Source organism: Emydura macquarii, unplaced genomic scaffold (genome assembly GCF_026122565.2).
Source record: "Emydura macquarii macquarii isolate MOO-44397 ecotype Brisbane River unplaced genomic scaffold, CSIRO-AGI_Emac_v2 contig_1229, whole genome shotgun sequence".
In the NCBI taxonomy this organism is placed as follows: Eukaryota; Metazoa; Chordata; order Testudines; family Chelidae; genus Emydura; species Emydura macquarii.
Window position 1 is genome coordinate 1,412,921 of NW_027131366.1, and position 21,876 is coordinate 1,434,796.

General features: G+C 44.9%; 1 protein-coding gene across 4 annotated transcripts in view; it reads right to left on the reverse strand.

Annotated features, from left to right (window-relative positions):
• Nucleotides 1–21,876, reverse strand: part of RIN3 (Ras and Rab interactor 3) — a 93,380-nt gene that overhangs the window by 51,108 nt on the left and 20,396 nt on the right. For 3 of the 4 annotated variants that reach the window (XM_067547064.1, XM_067547061.1, XM_067547065.1), the window contains exons 2-3: nucleotides 15,630–15,822; nucleotides 11,241–11,355 (exon numbers count right to left, since the gene is read on the reverse strand). In XM_067547064.1, the coding sequence (XP_067403165.1) occupies nucleotides 11,241–11,355; nucleotides 15,630–15,822 (308 nt within the window). Of the gene's footprint in view, nucleotides 1–11,240; nucleotides 11,356–15,629; nucleotides 15,823–16,156; nucleotides 16,255–21,876 lie in introns of those variants that run through there. The other variant, XM_067547062.1, reaches the window with a different exon arrangement.

Consider the following 21,876-nt stretch of genomic DNA (forward strand, 5'->3'; position numbering starts at 1 on the left):
CCTTTCTGCACCTTTTCCAATTCCGATAAATTTTTTTTGAGATGGGGCAGCCAGATTTGCATGCAGTATTCATGATGTGGGCGTACCATGGATTTATAAAGAGGCAACATGATATTTTCTGTCTTATTATCTATCCCTTTTCTAATGATTCCTAACATTCTGTTAGCTTTTTTCTGCTGCTGCACGTGAGTGGATGTTTTCAGAGAACTATCCACAATGACTCCAAGATCTCTTTCCTTGAGTGGTAACAGCTAATTTAGACCTGATCATTTTATATGTATAGTTGGGATTATGTTTTCCAATAGGCATTACTTTGCATTTATCAATATAGAATTTCATCTGTTGCCCAGGCACCCAGGTTTTTACAGTCCCATTGTAAATCTTTGCAGTCTGCCTTGGACTTAACTGTCTTGAGTAGTTTGTATCATCTGCAAATTTGGCACCTCACTTTTTACCCCTTTCTCTAGATAATTTTGAATATGTTGAACAGTACTGGTCCCACTACAGATACCTGGGGGAAGGTGCAACATGCAAGAAAGCCCATTCATCAGCTTGAATGCCAGAAGAAGGGAATAAAACAGGGAAACAAGAAAATTTTCTCTCTCTTTTTGCTGTTTGGACGCTTACAGAGCTGGAGCTAAGAAACAGAAGAGAGACCCAGGGTCAACCTGGGTTAATTTAGCCCTAAAAGACATTCAGTGCTGACAGATTACTACAATTTTGTCACCTTTTAAAACCATAGATTGTAACTCATTTGTATATGTTGCCTGCTTTAACCTGTAAATTACTCTCTCATTTCTTTTTCCTACTTAATAAATCCTTAGTTACTTTACTATAGGATAGGCTACAATCACTGTCTTTGTTGCAAGATTTGAGATACAAACTGGCCTGGGGTCTTGGGACTGGAAGCAACCTGAATCTTTTTTGATTTTTGGTGTATGGCAACCAACTATCACTAAGTCAGTCTGCCCTGAGGTTGGCACTTATGGTTGTGAACCACTAGAGACAGCGTGACACCCCTATCCAGGTTTTAGCTTGTATGGCAGTTCCTTGTAGGGCAGAATTTGCAAAGGTTCAGTTTGTATATTATAATAAGAGTACTCTGCATCTTCAATGCACGTTCCCAAGCCAGGCAATTTCTCTTGTCTGTGGTCATTCAGCATGTACATCAGCAAATGTCCTAACTCTAACACTGACATTGCTTACAGAATTCCAAGGAAAAAAGAAATGCACCTTAGAAAAGTAAAAGAATATGAATTATCACAATATTAATCACAAAAACCCCAGCCACTGTACTTAATCCATTTAAAGTTTTCTGACAACAGGAGATTCTTTGCTAAAACAAGTATTTTTCAAAGAAATAAACCTCCAGGAAGGAATTACAGTTGTGCAAAAAGACATAAATCAGAGCTGATATATTAGGTTTCTCTAATTCTACTGCCTTCTCGTGCAACAATGTATGTGGTACAATCCTTTAGTTTTATTAATAAGAATTCATTTGTATTCCTCTAGATTCAACAAGGTGGGCAACTTACCCTAAATGAAGTAGAAAACAAAAGCATGACCTTTAGAGCTTGCTCTAGTCTGTTGCTGTCAAACTGGCGAAGTATGAAGAACTGACAAGGTATCTATGACACATCACTGACTGAACTCAAGCTAAAAATAATATGAAGAACCATGATAGGAATCTGACATTTGTATGACTATGGAGATCATTATGCATGTGGTGCCATTTCTTATACTTCTGAATGGGAACTGATTTTTAATTCTACCCTTCCGTGAATTGTGCCACTTCTATAAATATGGTGTATACTAATTAAATTTTTTGCTGTTAATGACAGGAAAAAACAGTTACTAACCTTTCCTAACTGTTGTTCTTCAAGATGTGTTGCTCAGGTCCATTCCACATTAGGTGTGTGCATGCCTTGTGCACAGTTGTCAGAGATGTTTCCCTTAGTTGTATCTGTAAGACCGGCTCTAGCGCCCCCTGGAATCACGTGTGCATGCGCTGGTATAAGGGCCGCCACTGGCTCCACACCCTCTTAGTTTCTTCTTGACAATAACTCCGACAGAGGGGTAGAAGGGTGGGTCATGAAATGGACATGAGCAATACATCTTGAAGAACAACAGTTACGAAAGATTAGTAACTGTTTTTTCTTCTTCGAATGCTTGCTCATGTCCATTCCATGCTAGGTGACTCAAGCACAGTACCCTCGGAGGGGCTCCGAGTTTATAGATGTGATGACTGCAACACTGCTTTTCCGAAACCAGCATAATCATGGGCCTGTTGGGTGATGGTGTAGTGGGACACGAAGATATGAACAGATGAACATGTTTCAACTCCGCAGATGTCTTGGATTGGTACTTTTGCAATGAATGCTGTTGATGAAGCCTGCATTCTCATGGAATGAGTGGGCACAATGGAGCTCGTAGCAAACACGGATACAGTCAGTTATCCAGGACGAGATTCTTTGGGATGACACTGGCAGCCTTCTCACCATTTCTGCTACTGCTACAAAGAGTTGCGTAGACTTGCAGAAGGGTTTAGTCCTCTCAATATTGAAGACCAGAGCCTGATTAACATTGTTTGGCAGTCTTGTAAGTTTTCAGAAAGAAGACCGGAAGAAAAATGTTCTGGTTGATATGGAATTGAGGCACCACTTTTGGTAGGAAGTCTGGATGGGGGCACAGCTGGACCTTGTCTTTGATGAACACTGTATAAGGGGTTCTGACATCAGGGCTTTAAACTCAGAGACCCTTCTAGCCAACGTGATCGCCACCAGGAAGGCAACCTTCCAAGAAAGAAGCAGTATGGAACATATGCTGACGGCTCGAAAGGAAGCTTCGACAGGACCTGGTTTAAGTCCCATGAGGGAATCGGGTCATAAACCTCAGGGTAGAGTCTTTCCAAGTCCTTGAGAAACCTGACTGTCATCTCATGGGAGAACACTGATCTGCCCTGCACTGGAGGGTGGAAGGCCAAGATGGCTGCCAAGCGAACTTTAATAGATAGGAGAGCCAGACCTTTAACTTTAGGAGGAGCAGATAGTCCAAGATAGACTGCAGAGTAGACCGAGATGGAGAAAGATTCCATTCAGAGGCCCAACAAGTGAAATGTTTCTATTTAGCCAAGTAGGTAGCCTGGTGGAAGGCTTTCTGTTACCTAGCAAGACCTGTTGAACCTGTTCCAAACAGGCCTGCTCTTCAGGGCTCAGCTATGTAGCAGCCATGCCATCAGGTGCAGGGAGGCCAGGTTCAAGTGAAGCAACTGGCCGTGGTCTTCTGAAAACAAGTCTGGACAGGGCAAGAGCAGGAATGGAGCTGCCACTGAGAGGTACAGAAACATACTCAGACAATGCTGGCATGGTCACGCTGGAGCTATCAGGATAACCTTTGCCTTGTCCCGCTTGATCTTTAGAAGGACTTTGTGAACCAAGGGGATCAGTGGGAAGGCGTACAGTAGGTGGTCTGCCCACGAAAGTAGGAAGGCATCAGAGAGGGAGTCCTTGTTGAGCCTGCACAGCAAACAGCACTGATGGCATTTCCTGTCCTGTCTGGTGGTGAACAGGTCAACCTGGGGAAGATGACACTGATTACCTCCATGTGAAGAGACCAATCATGATGAGAAGAAAATGATCTGCTGAGGTGATCCACGAGTGTGTTCTGGGCTCCCAGAAAGGTGATGTCTCGAGGTGAATGGCACGTTTCATGCAGAAGTCCCACAGCCAGAGGTCCTCCTAGCACACGGCTGAAGATTGAGCGCCTCCCTGCTCATTGATGTAAAATGTCAAGGCCATGTTGTCAGTGAAGACCTGTACCACTTTGCCTGAGATCTGGGGAGGAACACCAGGCAAGCCAAATGTACTGCCCTGAGTTCCCTGACATTTATATGCAGGGAGAACTCTTCCTGGGACCAAAGGCCCTGAGCTGGTCGAGGTGGGCTCCCCACCCCAGATCTGATGCGTCCAAAACCAAGGTTACAGATGGACACAGGGCGGCAAAGGGTACCCCTGTCATTACAGAACCTGGGTCTTTCCACCAAGTCAGCGAAGCTAGGATGGGCGGTAGAATTGTGAGTACCAAGTCCAAGTGGTGTCTGCCGGGGGTGTAGACTGATGTCAGCCACATCTGTAGGGGTCTGAGACATAACTGCATGTACTGCACCACATAGGTACATGCTGCCATGTGACCCAATAGTTTGAGGCAAATCCGGGAGGCTGTAAGAGGGTGGGTTGCGACCTGGGCAATCAGGTCTGACATAATTTGGAATCTGGCTTATGGTAAATAGGCCTTGGCCTGGGTGGAGTCAAGCACCACCCCGATGAACTCTATTCTCTGAACTGGAACCAAAGTTGACTTTTGCTCATTTATTAAGAGATCGAGCACCTGAAAGGTGACCCATATTATGCTGATACTGTGCTGGACTTCAGCCTGCAAGTGGCCTTTGATCAGCTAGTTGTCATGGTACAAGTAGACTCGTATGCCTCGATGTCTGGGGAAGGCTGCTACCACCACCGGACACTTTGTGAAAATCCATGGGGCTGCCAAAACACCAAAGGGAAGTGCAGTGAACTGGTAGCGGCATTGACCCTCCACAAACCTGAGGAATCTCCTGTGTCCGTGAAAAATGAAGATGTGGAAATAAGTGTCCTTCAAATCGAGGGTGGCATACCAGTCTCCTTGAGCCAGGAAAGGAATGATGGAGACCAGGAAGATCATGCGGAACCTCAGTTTCTTGAGATATTTGTTGAAGTGACACAGGTCCAGGACGGGCCTAAAACTTCCCTTGGAGTTCGGGATTAGGAAGTATCGGGAGTAAAACCCTTCCCTCTCAAGTCTCGAGGAACCTCCTCTACAGCCCCCACACATCGGAGGGTTTGCATCCCCTGGACAAGAAGCTGCTCGTGAGAAGAGTCCCTGAAGCAGGACGTGAGTGGAAAGTGAAAGGGAGGGGTGGATGAAAACTGGAGAGCGTAACCGACTGTTATAGTACTGAGCGCCAACGGGCCAGTGTTACGTAAGACTGGGCTGAAAGGCAACAGATGGTCCAAAAACAAAGGGGGGAATGGATCTGGCATCGAGACTAGTATGCTGTCCTCAGACGTACCTTCAAAAGGCCTGCCTAGCCCTGCTGGGGTATCCATGTGAGCCCAATTGGGAAGCTGAAGTGAAGGTAGGGGCTGACAATATTTATAGCCTTTTCCCTTTCTTTTGTACGGCTCCCTGCCTGGGAGGCAGCAGGAATCTGAAAGTGTGCTGGGGCCTAAAATGCTTCCTGGAGGCTAGGGGCATGTAAAGGCCCAGGGAGTGAAGCATGGCCCTCAAGTCTTTGAGGCTGTGAAGCTTGGAGTCCATTCATTTGGAGAACAGGGAAGTATCCTTGAAGGAGCGATCCTGGACAGACTGCTGCACTTTGTGAGAGCGGCCCAATGACTGAAGCCACAATGCCTCATGGTGATCGCTGACGCCATCATTTGGGCTGGTGAGTCAGCTGCATGCAGAACTGCCTGGAGGGAGGTCCTGGTCTCCATCTTGCCTTCCTCCAGGATGGTCGTGAACTCCTGCCTCAACTCCTGCAGCAGGGAGTTCTTAAATTTGGTCATTGAGTCCCACAGGTTAAAATCATATCCCCCCAGCAGAGCCTGCTGGTTAGAGATACGTAACTGGAAGCTGCCCATTGAATAAACCTTGCGTCCGAACAGGTCCAGGCTCTTAGCCTCTTTAATTTTTGGGGTAGCACTCGACTGCCTGTCTATACCACTCATTTGCAGCTGCCACCACCAGGGACCTGCGGGAGTGGAGGAGGGATATGAGTACAAGTACTCAAAGCCACTAGCTGGTACATGGTACTACTTCTCCTCCCTTTTTGAGGTAAGGGGCAGAGATGATAGGGTTTGCCATAGCATCCTGACAGGTCCCAGCACCACCTCATTAACTGACAGGGACATTCTGGAGGGAGCTGCTGCAGTCAGGATATCAATTAAGCTGTGTGCAGACTCCCTCAGCTCCTCAGCTTCCAGTCCCAAGTTTGTGGCGAATTATTTCAGGAGCTCTTGATGGGCCCTGAAGTCATCTGGCAGGAGTGGGTTACTAGGGCCTGCGACCACCTTGTCCAGAAGAGGCCAGCATTGGGGTAGGAGCTCTCTCTTCTTCCTCCACCTGCACACCTCCATTAGGCCCACTTCTAGGACTTCGGTACCGGGTTGATAGTGAAGTCAGAGCCCAGTGCCAGGCAGGGCAAAAGAATGGCTTGCCTCTCAGACACCACCAAGTATGAGTGATGGGAAAGAGCCCCGGTACCATGGGAAACCCCCACAAGTTCCAATACTGTCATTGCAGTGGCCTGGTCACCAAGTGCCGGCTGGGGGGCTGGTACTGAAGTCTGGTGCGTAGGATGGGTACTGGTACATCTTTTGCAGGGTGAAGGAGTCCTCCTCGGACTCCGAAGAGGATTCTTCCCTCAAAGACCATAGTAGCGCAGTACCTGATTCCGCCTCCGAGTGACCGATGACAGGTCAGAGACCACTGTAATGGGACCATGGAGAGTTTTCTCTGGACAGTGCCGCGATGGTCAGTGCTGTGATGGAGCTCACTGCCCCTTCTATCCCTGGGCACCTTGGCTGGCAAAGGGCCTTGAGGGGTAGGCAGGATTGGGAAGGATATCAAGCCCTTTGCTACCTGGAAAGCCTCTGGAGTCGAAGGGGCCTGCAGGCGTGAGGTCCCATGACTTCTCCTGGGAATTGGAGGTGGTTCAGGAACTGGACTTGGTGCTCTAGGCTGAATTGCTGGAGCCAACAGTGGCTCTGAGAAAGACGAGTGGCCTGACACAGTTCTCACTTAGCCAGTCACTGCCTGCTTGGCCCTCTTCGGCACTGGAGAGCACCCTCTTTCAGAGTGCTGTTTCTTATGCTTCTTCCTTTGCATCAGGGACGGAAGAACGGTTCCAGGAGGAGCATGGTGCCTGCGGGGCACTTCACACGGAAGCCAAAGTGCTCGATGCCAATTCGGAGTGGCTCAGCTCCGAGGCCAGTCTGAGGGCTGCTTCCATGAATAAGGCCTTCACACGAATGTCTATCTTTTTGAGTGCGTGGTCTCTTGCCCTTGGAGATCTGGCACTTTTCTTTAACATGAGTTTTCCTAATGCACTTTAGACAGCTAAAGTGTGAGTCACTCACTGGCATGGGCTTGCCAAGACACGCCCAGCCCCTATGACGAAAGTCCCTCGACAACAGGGACAACTATTCACACTACAAACACGAACAATAACTAAGAACTATATACATTAAGTACAATAACTACACAATATACTACAAAGTCCAAACCACTGGGAAAGAAGCCTTGCTACAGAAAGAGGAATCATTCCATTGTTCCACGGGTAACAAGAAGGTGCAGAGCCTGCAGTGCCCCTTATATTGGCTCATGTGTGCACGACTCCAAGGGGCGCTAGAGTTGGTCCTACAGATACCACTAAGGGAAAAATCTCCGGCAGCTATGTACACTGCACGCACACACCTGGCATGGAGTGGATATGAGCAAGCACTCAAAGAAGAAACTTATTTCCATATATGCCCCAGTCTATTTGTGTGTACATTTATGATGAATTATAAGCTGGGAGTTAATAATTTGGAGAATTGCTACACTAAATCCTTCATTTTGTTGGAGTTCTGGGGGCCAGATCCTCAGCTGGAGTACATCAATGTAACCCATGGAGCAACAGTGAATTATGCCATCTGAGAATGTGGCCCATTGTTCTACCTTACTACTGACAGTTCACTAATGATAGTGAATACAAAATTTAACTCGGGCACTATATTGGGATTTTTGATGAGTTTTAAATTTTAAATTTATTCACAGGAACCAGTGATTTCATAGTCAGAGTACAAGTTGAACAAGTACAGGATCTGGATTTGATGTTGTAAAGGCCAGTGTTCAAGAATGCAATTTGTTAACAGCTCCAAAGAATAACTGGTAGTATAAAAAAAACATAGCTACCCAAGCAAAATCTAAATATGGTAATTTATAATAAAGAAAATATCTTTTCTCTTCAGATCCTGCAGTTATCCCTTCAATTCCTGTATTATTTTCTTAATGTATAACACATAGATGTTGCTATAGATAAGTAAATAATTCTAAATTGATCAAGATGATTTAACACATTATGTGCCATGATATGCCATTATACATACACATATTCAAGACTGAATGCCTTTCTGGAAGATATATATTATCAAAACCAAATTTCTGGGTTCAATACAGGACTAACTTGATGAAATTCTATGGCCTGTGATACACAGGAAGTCAGACTAGATGATCTAAAGGTACCTTCTGGCCTTAAAAATCTATGAATCCATTAATTTAGGAATATTTCTATGCCCTCACTGGTTGATAATCCAGACAAACGTATGATGAAAAATAAAACCAGTAACTGTGAGGGGAAAAAACAGCTCATGATGCTAGTTATCAGAAATTAATATCAAGCATTTCAGGATGTATCCAAGAGTAAAATGTAATCTCCATTCTGGCAGGCAATGTAGCAGAGCTCAGCGTACTGTTGTAACCCTTCTGCCAATGGTGTCAGCAACAACAAGAGCCAGGACCTTATTTTAGGGGATTCTCTACAATTTCTTAATTTTTGGCTCAAACCCACCTCCCCTCCTGTCCAGTAATCGAGGAACCTATGGCCACTCTGGGCGCCTTTGCTAGGCAAATCTGTACCCACTCACAAGCATAGAGGTTTAAACAAAAATTGTGTTGGAAGACTGAAGGATGAAAAGGGAAAGGCCAGGTTGAACTGGGACAAATATTTACAATTTAACAATTTTCACCACCATTTACTTAGGGTGCATAAATCACAGTCCCAAACAATTGGACCCTGAATAGCTGATGCAGCTTGTTCTATCTCCCTGCCTCCCACTCTCAGTTCGTAGGCCCTCAACTTCCTCACTCACAGTTTGTGGTCCCAAGAGACCAGGAAAATCAGGGTCCCTGTTTTGTAGACAGCTCTGTGGCTCTACCTTCTGTCCTGCTATCTTAATTTCAGCAGCAAGGACAGGGAGGCCTTACCAGAGTCACTAGGCTGACAGATTGTTGCTATGAATTCCTCTGCTCCCACAATAGTGCATTCAACTGCTCTCAGTCTGCTGCCCTCCTGTTGGAACTGTAGCCTGTGGTGAATCCAACTGCCGCTTTGCTCTGCCTGAGGCTCAGATGATCAAAACTGCTGCTGGGTTCTTTAATTCTGCTTGCCACCAGCGAGACAACTGGAACCTCTAGCAAACTCCGCTTACATAAGGCAACTACAGCTCTTAGCTCAGCTTTTCCAGGTACAAGGGGATCAATAGTGTTAAGGACTCATCAAGTCCCTACCACCCAGAGAGCTATTCCCAGAACCAAGCCAGTAATGCACAATTTGCACTCTGACTCTGTCCAGGGCCTCTTACCCCACTTCAGCAAACATCAGTTTTCATCAGTGTGACCCCATATCCAATCATTGTCCAGGCTTTGCCCAGGTGGGTTCCCAACAGGGTAATCTAAAAAATATGGGCCCCAAGAACAAAACTTTGTCAGATTATACCCGTGTCCCCAAATTACCCGCAGTTAATATGCAAATGAGCTCCTGCATCACTCAGTCAACTCCCTTTGCTCTCCAGCAGATGCCACCAGAGAGCTAGCTCACTCAGTTACCTCCCTTCTCAGGTAGACTTCCAGCCACAGGGCTCACACTGTGAAAAGGTATTTGTGAATGTTCATCATTTTAATAAAAAATATGAACTTTCTTTGATGGCCTCTTCTTCTGTGAATAGCCTATCAAAGAAATTATTTGCAAACATTTATTGGAAAGGAAAAAACTCTTGCAATACGTGTGTGAATTTCAGTGCTTAATTGGTGAAGAGGGAAGTGCCGAGGCACAAAATGGCATCTTTCACACAGTGTGACCCTGCATGCACCGTATGTGTGAGCTCACACTACATGGAGGATCAGGGTGGCGAAGTGCCTGGTTTTTAACTGGGAAGTCCGGTCAAAAAGGAGACCTGACTTCCTGGTCAAAAAGGAGACCTGACAGTGTCCAATCAGGACTACTGACTGGACATCCAAAGTCTGGTTACTGTGGGCGGGGGAGGCAGGGAGGCACCGGGTCATCATGTACGCAAGCCTCTACCCAGCTGGTGCCACCTCCGACCTGCATCGGGCAACTGCAGCTCCCAGCCCCGGCACCACTGGTGAGTCTTTCTTGACTCGGGGGGCGGGGGGAGAGGAGCAGCAGCAAGCGACAGGGGGAAGGGGAAAGAAAAGCAAAAGGGAGTGGGGCCTTGGGGGGAAGAGGCGGGGCAGGGGTGCGGCCTCAGGGGGGCAGGGGCGGGGGAGGTTCCAGCATTCCTGGTGGAGTGTCCGGTTTTTAAATATTACAAAGTTGGCAACCCTACGAGATGCCATTTTATTCTGAAAATTGGCATCCTCTGTACAGCGTGACCTTGCACACACTACGTGCGAGGTCATGCTTTGTGCCACTTACAGAAGAGGTGGCAGGGCTGTGGCCCAGCATGAAAAGAGATGCTGAGGCTGAACCAAGGCACAAACTAAGTGACTTTGGTGCTGGTGACTTTGTGCTCACACAAAAGGCTGCACTGGAGATGTGCATCTTGGAATCTCTTTGATTTCCTCTTTCTTGCTTATAAAAGTTCAATCATCCAATCAGGGAACAGAAACAACATTATGTTTTTTGGGGGACCAATCATACACTATGAATACTGACGAGCTAAAGACACAGTAAAAAAAATTACTCAGGAACAACAAATTAGGTCAAAATGTTTGTACAAAATGTTTGAATAATGAATAAATTAGCAAAAATCAAAGTCTGTTGGCAGCTAATTGAAGAACAGAAATAAAGAGTAAATTAATCAAATAGATAGAGATTGATTCTCCATTGCCTTGCACATTCTATCCCTACTTACACACCTACGTAAATGCTTTCATTCTCATTTACCTGAATAAAATGCTACCCTTCTAACTTGCTAACATTGCACAAGTAAAAATGATGACACAAGGTACAGAGCAGCAGAAATTGGGCCAATTAGTCACAATGAATCAGAACAAAGTTTCCTGGAGGAATCAAGATTTATTGCTCCTCCAGTTGTGGCAGGTTCCTTTTCATTGCAAGCACATTTGTGTACATACTTTCAGTCAAGAGAAGAGTCCAGCTGATGGCCAGAGCAAGAGATAAAAGGCTTGAGAAAACTTACATGATTTTTCTTCTTTAATGTTGTACTCCTGAACATCAGAAGCTGCATTCTGGTCTGGGAAGAGGACAGAGAGGACCATGTTGTTCATGTTACCATCTTTCCTAACTAGGAATATCTAAAGCAAAGGAAAAGAAGTAGGAGTTTGTGAACTTAATTTTAGGCGACTGAAAATGAGACGCTTTCCAGTGATCATAGACGAGTCTTTTCCAATTCACCTAACACATTTCATTCTAGTTTCACTCCAGTATGTCAACATTCCAGGAAAAAGATAATTACTACTAAGAGGATATTTTCTCTGGGTGAAATTCATCCCTGCAGTAGGGACTAGCAGAATCCCAGTGCATCACTGATGTCCTACTTAAGCCAGTGCAAGGGTTTGGCTAAGGCTAACAGTATAAAGCTGTAAAACTTCACACAATTTGCCAAGTAACATCCCCTGATACAACTGCCCTAACTGATGGTGAATTTGCTCAAGTAGATCCTCACTCAAGTTTCTAGCACGAGTATAGAATAGGGGCCACCTAGACTTTTATAGGAAAAAGGATTAAAATTGCTATAAAATCAATTTATGGCTAACGACTCTACCTTTTGGGCCTAAATGGCTCAAAGCAGTGGGCGTATTATGGAACTAGCACAGGAGCAGGTTTAATCAAGAGGAGAAAGGGCTTCCCAGTTGAGTCAGTCCCTTCTCTATGCACTGTGAGCACTCATGGAACTCTGATTAGAAACACAATGTCAGATATGTATTTAACTTGTAGCTTGAAATCCTACGGGCAAAGACAGAGAAGTCTTTATCGTCACCTCTTCCTTAAAGCAGCATTAGGTAAGAGGGAGAAGCAAGGCATTTTATTAAAGTGATTTCAAAGACTGGGCTAATTCTGGAGTCACGGTATTAAGTTACAGAGAAATGTGAGTCTGGAAAATGACTAAATAATTGACATGCAGTGGAACTACACCAGGAAAGCTTAAATTTCTCAGTAAGAGGAACTGAGAGGAGCTTGTCTAGAAGCCACGTGGCAATGCAGTCAGTGCTGCTATAGGGGGAACTGACTGTACGTCCTGAGCTGGGCAGGTTAGGAGCATTGCTAAGGCACAAACCCTCAGGTCCTGGGGTTGGGAGCACTTTACGTCACATTCAAGGAACTGCTCTGACCATGTCTGTTGAAATGGGTTCTTAGCTGCACAGGCTTCCTAGTGTTTTCGCTTGTTCCCTGGGGTAATTTGTGGGGTGGGAGCCTATTGGGTAAATAAGTATTTCCAGATTGTACCTTTAGGGGAGGTGCAGAGCAGCTCCATCCTAGAGTGAGCTAAGGAGGCAAGCAGAGCTCTCCCATATTAGGGAGTGTACGTCCACTGCACCCTTCTGCTGGATACAGCATCAGCATATGCTCCCCTCTGCAGCTGGCCAGCTGTTCTCCCATGGGATGCAGACCTCTGTACAGGCTCCTCTCCTGGCTGCCTATTGCAGAGGGGAGGGATCATGCCAGTGGGAAAGTTGGGGTGGGAGGGAGCAGAGGCAGGTGCCCCTGGAAGTATTTGAGAGGTTTTAAGGCATTAAAGTTGTGGCAGCTGGATGCCACTGCGAGAACCAGCAAATGGCAGAGGCGGCTTTGGTTTCTAACTTGGCACGAGCTGGGTTTCGTCCCCAAATGCTGACTCAGAGAATGAAAAGGCGACACCCACTGCTATCCTCACAACAAGAGCGTGTGAATTGCCTGGGCACTCTGCTGCCCACACAGCCTATTACCAGCTTTCCTTCAGCTAAAGGCAATATGCTAATTTCCACAGGAACTGGTGAAAACACCCAGTACATCACCTAAGAGATTAAAAAAGGAAAAGGGAGAGGGAGGATCATCTTTCCAAGAGAATAATTCTTCTCTTTAGGCAAGCTCCAAGCTCTTAGCCAGGCTGCCATTGAGCAGGAGGGAGAACTCCCCAGCTCAATCCCCCTCTGCCCAACAGCATCTGGATTTCCATACCTTTTCTTCAGTCTTCAGTTTTATTTCTCTAAATTAAAACAGTGCAACACAGGTTCATCATACAGTCCAGGTCCTCTCTACGCCCTTCTGCTGAAGTTCTCCACCAGCCAATTGGCTCCCAGACTTCCTAGCTGCTCCCTGCAGCCTTGCACTCCTAGGCTCCCAGGTCTACATGCTAAGAGGAACCTTTTTACTCCTTTCCCCATGTCCCTGCACTCAATCTGCCCTTTATACAGCAGGCCAGAATCTGAGTCATCTAGCTTCTACTCTGGGTCCCTGGGACTTACTCCCTTCACCTTGTTATACTTATGAAATAAACAGCAAGTTCACAGTAACTGTTCTCAGATATGAGCAAGACAGTTGCTTGTGTAACAAAAGGTCTCAAAACATTTCTAAGCAACAACTTGAACTGTGAGATGTTACAAACAAAATGCACACAGAACTGCAAGATATTCCAAGCACAGTGTTCGCACACATCTAAACATGATTACAGCAGTAGAGTTTAGGATGTTAGGGTGTCAGAATTGCACCTGCCTCCTGAACACTGGTAAGATAGTTGCTCTCGGCCTACAACGTGGGGAGATGGGCTGGGCCTGGCACAGGGTGCAGTCAAGCTCCAGCTCCGTTAAAGGAAGAATAGCACAGCCTTAGTCTAACTCAGGTACAGCCTTTACTGCAGAAATATCCCTTATCACAAACACCAGCCCATCATGTTTTTTGATTAGGCCTCCTCACGTCATAATTTAATTAAAATAACCATAGCAACCCAGCCACATTTCAAGGCTCATGACATGATCAGACTGAACAGACCCTTCCCCCAGTAAGCCCAACTCTGCCATGCTTTACTCACAGTGAGTATTGTCTCTCTCCGTGAGTAGTCACACTGAGATCAGTGACATACTCAGAGGGCAATGTACAACTAAACATGAGCACAGGTGGCAGACCTGGGCTCACTCAGTGTAGTCCTGGCTCACCTACCCCCTTCTTGGGAGTTAGCTTTACTGGTAAACTAAAGAACAACAAAACCATAACATTCAGCCTAAAATTTCTCCATCATCTTGACTGTGCTTTGAGTGTCCCTGCAGCAGCATCTCTACCCCAGATCCTTACCTCATTCTAGACCAGTTTTCATTTAGTAATTTCAGTCTCTTTGGTTTGCACAACATTGTTAACTCCCCTGAGAACAGCAGCCAATGAATGAAGAGAAGTGGGGGCAGTCCATTTTGTATTGAATGGAAAATTTGGGCTTGTCCACACTACTTCCTCCTAATTGCCACCCAATTCTTTATGACACAAAGAATTCCTGAGAGTTCTCTCCTCTTCTCCCCTCCCCAGCCCTGGACTAAACAAAACTAAAAGCATTTTATATCTAGTTTTGTTTACATTAGAAATCCAGGTCTTGTCTACTTTGGGAGCATCTATGGATGACTGGAGAGCTACTTTTAAAAACATTAAATGTTTTGTTTGTTGTTTTCGTCAACGCATTTCTATCGCAAGCACCTGACAGGCACTTGGGAGAAAAGATTTCTTTGTTAAAGCTCCAAACCCCCTATTTTTAAAATGAAGGCCTGAAAGAGCTGCCACTAGTTCACAGGTCCTCCTCCAAGCAAGACAAGGCTGGATTTTGCTGGTTTTTCTAAGGTACAAAAATCAACAAGCAAAATGTACATCCCTAAGAAGCAAACTAGGGGCATTAACATTTTTTGTTGCTCATTTAAGGAAGATTCAACTCAGAGATATTGGAAAAATACTGCATCAGATGACAGAGTATGCATGGAGATATCTGAAAGCACAACAGAACAAGGGTATGAAACAAATAGGAAAATGGTTCCTAGACATCAACTGCTAAGTCAATCAAAGATATAAGCCTTTTTCTTCACACATGCCATTGATCTAGAGCAGTGTTTCTCAATTGGGGTTCCACGGAACCCTGGGGTTCCGCGGGAACACTGTTAGGGTTCCGCGGGAAAGTGACATCGTGCCGCCGAGAACAGCTGTTCTCCACGCCGCCGAAAAAGGGAAAATGTCCTGGATTTTTCGGTGGAGGGTATCGAGTATGAGTGTAATTTAATTGAGAAATGCTGGTATATAATTTGCTTATTTCGACATTTTTTTTGGCCTCATATGTAAAAATACTGTTAAGAGTTTGGGGGGTTCCGCAATTATTTATTGAGTTCAAAAGGGTTCCGTGGCCAAATTTAATTGAGAAACACTGATCTAGAGAGAATGGAAATGTCTCTCCCACAAACACATGACTAGCCAACAACCATGGGCAAAGGAAACAAAGACCAGATACTGCTAAATATGTTTATTTTCACATGAAAAAACACAGCTCTGCTACCCTTCTCCCCTGAGAAGCAGGAAATGAGATTGTCTGAACTGAAATCATTGTGGACAAATGTAAACTTACCCCTGCTGTTTCTTTGCTAAGTATCTCTCCAGCCCCATCCTTATTCATGCTCAGCTGAAGCCAAATTGGGCATGTTTTGATGAGTTTATCAAGGACACTGATGCCTGGCACTGGAAGGCAGTTTCGCAGCGTGATGGACTGACATGGCCGTGTCTCATCATCATTCTCTTCTTCACCAGGATCTGTGACAGGACTGAGACAATACAAGAGAGCTCCTTTAAGCAGAAATAAAGAGCGACAGTTTGTTGTGAAGAAGAAATGTAAACACACACACACGTGACACTACACGACTGGCATCAGAGTGGAGATTAATTAATTGTTATTAATTATTATTAAACAGTCCTATTGTGGTAGTGCCTAGAGCTAAGTCAGAACCCTAATGTGCTAGGTACTGGCACAAACATATAGGAGATGACAGTTCCCGCCCCAGATAAGATGGGCTGAAGCTATAAATTCATATCTGGGGTTCCAGCCATGCCAGACATTGGTGGGTATTCTGCTGTGGGGCTAGTGGTATTTGAACTTACCCATCTCCCATCATCCCGGTGACGGCACCTAAAGCACAGAGTGGAGGCACATTGGCAGGGCAGCTGGGGGAAAGCTAGCACTGCCCCCTGCTGTATCTGTATGGAGAAAGGATTTCAGCCTTCAGGAGCCCAGTTCTCCAGCTGAAGGATCTGAGTAAGGGCCCCTGACTTTAGAAGGAGGTATTTGTCCCCTGCGACTTTAGGAGGAGGTATTTGTCCCCTGCACTGGAAGAATGGGACCCCCAGGCTATCAAGCCACCTTTCAGGAATACCAAATATACTTCCCTGGACTGTATTTTTAAAGTGACCAAGGGGCCTCTCGGCTCATGTGGTCAGAATGCCTCAGGTTCAGCCTGTACCTCTATCCTTCGCAGGCTTTCTGGCATCACACAACAGCTTTAACGATTAGCATGAGTGCGCTGTGGGGAGCACCCAGGCCACGCACAGCTAAAGCAGTACATCGCCTTTAAGACACAGTGAGCTACAGCAGGTCAGATTTTAGCTGGGCAGCCTTGTTTCTGTCCCTAAGGCCCTTTTAGATACTCTACATAAGCAAATATTGAGACCATTTAACCGCCTAAATAACACTGAGATTTTTCCCCTCCTATGATTACATTTCCCTGCAGATGCTAGGAACAGGTGGGATGGTATTTGCAACGTCTGACATTTGAAATCCCGCCCCTGCAGACGCTGGTGACAGGGTTCAGTGAGCACACACCAGAGCTGCAGTGTAGTCTTGGTGGGAGTGGGCTGGAAGGGGCAGTCCCCACTTTTGGTGAAAACCACGTCAGCAAACAGCCTGAGGGAAGGGGGTGGTGTGCTTAGGAGCTCAAGCCCTTTGCGGATCTGGGCCTTAGTGCTTTTTGTGCACAAAGTTTATTTACATCTGAGTAAATGCATGTGTTTGTTTACAAAGGTTCCTCTCCAATAGTGGACTGAAAAAGAGGTTGATTCTAAAAATCTTACTCCTCGAGCTAGGTTGGGTCGGCTCAGATTAGTAGAGCCTGCCGGACTGTACCCAAAGAGCACAAACAGAACTTGTCTCTGGCTCGATACTAAACCAAAAAAGAGCTGAAGTGAGAATTCCACCGGGATTTCAATAATTTCCACCCCACCATCAACCTCAGCCTGGACCAGTCCACACAAGAAATCCACTTCCTGGACACTACAATACAAATAAAGGATGGTCACATTAATATCACCCTATACCGAAAACCAACTGACCGCAATAAGTATCTTCATGCCTCCACCCTGGACACGTTACACGATTCATTGCCTATAGCCAAGCCCTAAGATACAACCAGATTTGCTCCGATCCCTCAGACAGAGACAAACACCTACAGGATCTCCATGAAACATTCTTAAAACTATAATACCCACCTGGAGAGGTGAAGAAACAAATTGACAGAGCCAGACGGTACCCAGAAGTCACCTACTACAGGATAGGCCCAACAAAGAAAACAACAGAACACCACTGGCCATCACCTACAGCCCCCAGCTAAAATCTCTCCAACACATCATTAAGGATCTACAACCTATCCTAGCAGATGATCCCTCACTCACTCAAGCCGTGGGAGGCAGATCTATCCTTGCTTACAGACAGCCCCCCAACCTGAAGCAAATACTCACCAGCAACCATACACCATACAACAAGAACACTAACCCAGGAACCTATCCCTGCAACAAACCCCGTTGCCAGCTCTGCCCACACATCGACTCTAGTGACCATCACAGGTCCTAACCACATCAGCCACACCATAAGGAGCTCATTCACCTGCACATCTACTAATGTAATATATGCCATCATGTACCAGCAATGCCCCTCTGCCATGTACATTGGCCAAAATGGACTGTCACTACACAAAAGAATAAATGGACACAGATCAGACATAAAAAATGGTAACATTCATAAACCAGTCGGAGAGCACTTCAATCTCCCAAGACACTCTGTAGCTGACTTGAAAGTTGCCATACTTCTACAAAAAAACTTCAAAAATAGACTTCAGCAAGAAACTGCAGAACTGGAACTCCTCTGCAAACTTGACACAATCAGACTGGGTCTGAATAGGGACTTGGAATGGTTCTCTCATTACAAGAAGTAATTGTCATTGTTCACACATTCTTACCTCCTAATCAATGGTTGTGAATAGGCCTCATCTACTCTAACTGAATGGACTTTGTTAACACTTACCTTCCCCATTGTTGTTCCTTACCCTTGGACGTATATATATACCCCCTATCTGATTTCTATTTCTTGCATCTGAGGAAGTGGGTTGCAGCCCATGAAAGCTTATGCCTGCAGAAATTTGTTAGTTTTGAAGGTGCTACAGGACTCTTGTTGTTTTTGAATGCAATGTGTGTTTGAACACTAGAGGGAGCTGGGGGACTAAAAAAACAAGGGGCCTGATTCGTCCCTGCTTTGCGTGACAGCTACAATCTTGACCAACATTGGGAAACTCCGGAACTTTGAAAATAAATAAATACCCACCCACGCCTATGAGCTTGAGGGGAAGGGACTCCCACTCTGTAGATCAGCCACAGAGGAGGATGTGCAATGCACGGTGACCCGTGAACGCCACTTGTACCTGGTGCAGTCATTTACCCCTGGGCAAAGGAAGTGTAGCGTATTACCAACCAGAATTCTTCACTCATGCACACCAGTAGTGACATCTCACACTCAGTTTGCACTGGTGCAAATGACTACACAAGGTACACGGCAGGGAAGAGTCAGGCCCAAGATGTCTGCAGCTCTTGCACCGATACCAGAAGCCATCAGAAAGGTAGCATTTGTCAATAGCGACCACAAATAGCATCTATTGTAAATAAAGACAGAAACTGCAGCGATCCTCGACATCCTCCATGTGACAGCTGTTAGTTTTATAATAGCGACCTCCTCCATGTGCACCTTTGGCTAGACTGCTGAGAAGTGGGAAAATGCTGTCTGAGGGGCCGTCCTGGGGTGAGGGGGGCCATGGCTACTTTTTTTTTTCCCCCCATTTTATTTCTGGCTGCTTATTTTTAGCCAGATAGAAACAGTTAGAATAGTGAATTGGACTGCACTGTTAAGGACCAGGGATATGTGCTCTTTTAGGTCCTGATCCTAAAGAAGGGCAGGAAGGCGGAGGAAGAGAGAAAGATTACTCCTATTTGCTGTTAGCTTACTGCAGTCCAATTATAACACTGAAGCAAAGGTTGATCCCAGTCTAGCAAAGCACATACACACATGCTCTACTTCGAAGTCACTGGGCCTACTCGTGTGCTTAAAATTAAAAACATGCTTCAGTGCTTTTCTGGATCAGAGCCTATATTCATAGGCAGTGGTTGCCTAAAGAATAGAGTCCTGGACTGGGACTCAGAAGACCTGGCTTCAAATTCCAGCTCTATTACTGGCCTATTGGTGATCTCTGTGCCTCAGTTTCCCTATCTATAATGATACCGACCTTCTTTGTAATGCACTTTGAGATCTACTGATGAAAAGCGCTATGTAAGCACTAGGTTTTATCATCATTCCCACCACTGCCCCTGTGTATTTGTTTATTTTTAAAAGCTCACTTTGGGTATATTTTTTAATAAATGGAATTAAAACAAGCACGATTCATAGGACATTTCTATTTCTGTTTCTTTCAGTATCAATTTCATCCTTTTGATTTTAGAGCTGAACTTAATCTGGCTTTATTCTTCTCTTGGTTTGATATCACAAAAAAAAAAAAAAAAAAGAAAAAAAGAAAAAAAAAAGGAAAAGGAAAATACAGCTCTTAGTATCTGGGGCACATTTTAAAGTAGGACAAACTTCAGACCAGAACTAGTTGAATGTCTCCTGTCAAAGGCACTAAGTGAATGCAGCACTCTTGGCCCCCCAATTTAGGCTTTGTGAAAGGTTATTCTGACAAAACCTAAGACCAACAGAAAAGTTTCACTCAATGTTCTTTTGCAACTACCTTGGAAACAGCCCTTCTAGAAGTACATACCTATGCACACACACAACACCTGCCACCAATCATTGCTGCATTGTGGTAGTGCAGGAGAACCTGATATTGATCAGTCCATTTTCATTATCCAAGCAGAGTGAAACAAGACAAAGATCACAGATAGTGATAAGTGAAAGACTTAACATTTTCAATTTTAATATAAAGCATTATTTGTCACAGTTGAAAAAAATTCTTTTTAAAACTACAGCAGATGATGCTTAACCAGATAGTGTCCCTTATAAGTACAAAGTTTCCATTAAAATAAAAATGAATTAAAGAGTTGGCAAATTAACACAATTCATCATATATTCCTCCTCCTTTTTTATTTTTCTTTGCAACAACTATCAAAATATCCCCACATTAGTTTTAGTTTTGAAGATACCGGCCAAGGAAACATGTGAAGTGATGATAATAATTAGTGGAAGAAAGGATGTCAGAAGAGGCAAAATAGGTGGATTACAATAAAACTACCCATAAAATGTTGCATGAAACCCTAATCTCAAAAATCACACAAGCCTCAAATCCTGCCAATAAAAGTGAAAACTGACTTGAAAAAGAGGGATAACATTCATTGTTATTTGTGTTGTGGAAGGACCAGATTTTCAAAGGTATTCAGGGGCCTAAAGATTCAGATTGGCACCTACTAGGATTTTCAAAAGTGTCTGTCTCCTTAGATGCCTAAATCCCTTTGCAAATCTGGCCCAAAGGTCTCATTCTGGTCTGCAAAACCAGATGGATAGACAATACCCTAGTTCTGGAATGTGTAGCATGCAGGCAGTCTGCCATGCCTGTGCAGAGTCCCACTGACTTCAGCAGAGCTCCTCACAGTTGTGTTAGTCCACCCATGTGATACACATTGCAGGATCAGGGCCTGATTTTGTGATCAGTGGTGTATATATAAAGGTGAGGGTAAGTGTAAAGCAGGATATTGCAGGGACTGGTGTTTTTAGACCTAGTATTTTTCAGCATGATCACCAGTAGTGATCTAGAGGGAACAGTACAGAACACATCATGTTAATGACATCCAGAGAAGTTACTAAACTGGGAGGAAACACGAATAGCACTGAGGACAGAAGACAAAAAACAGCCTGGAGTCAGAGATTAGAAACACAGGCAGAATTAATTGTGGAGGAATGCAAGCTTTATACATGGAAACTGAAAACAGTTCCATGAGAGAGGATAATGCGGAAAACACTACTGCTGGAAGAAACCTGATGATGACAGTGAACTGCAAATTAGACATGAGCTTGCAATGCACTAGGGCATCCAAAAAGGTAAATGCAATTTGTAGCTGCATATGCAGAGTCATTGCATTGTGGGACAGGAATTGGGCTGGTAATAGTCCCTTTTTGTACGGTTCTCATATAGTTTACTGGGGAATATTGCACTTTATTACCGGAAAGGTAATGACAAACTGGAGGGAGATCTGAGAAGAAATTAACAGATTAGGGGCCCGAAGGGGCTGACTGAAGAGTAAAAGTAAAAGAGCAAACATGCACGGCTTGGCTCAGTTACAGCCAAACAGTCTAGAGGCAGCGGAAGGATGTGAACACCGAAGTAAGAAGGATGATTTAAGGTGGTAAAAGGGGCTGCAAAGAGGAGCAAATAATGGGGTAAAATTAAGAAAGGGACACAGGGGAACTTCCTGACTGTGAGATCTATTAGACTGTGGAATAACCTCCTCAGGGAAGGGCTGGGAGCCCCACTGATTGAGACGCTTAAAGCTACACATTTTAAATTCTAGAACACTGT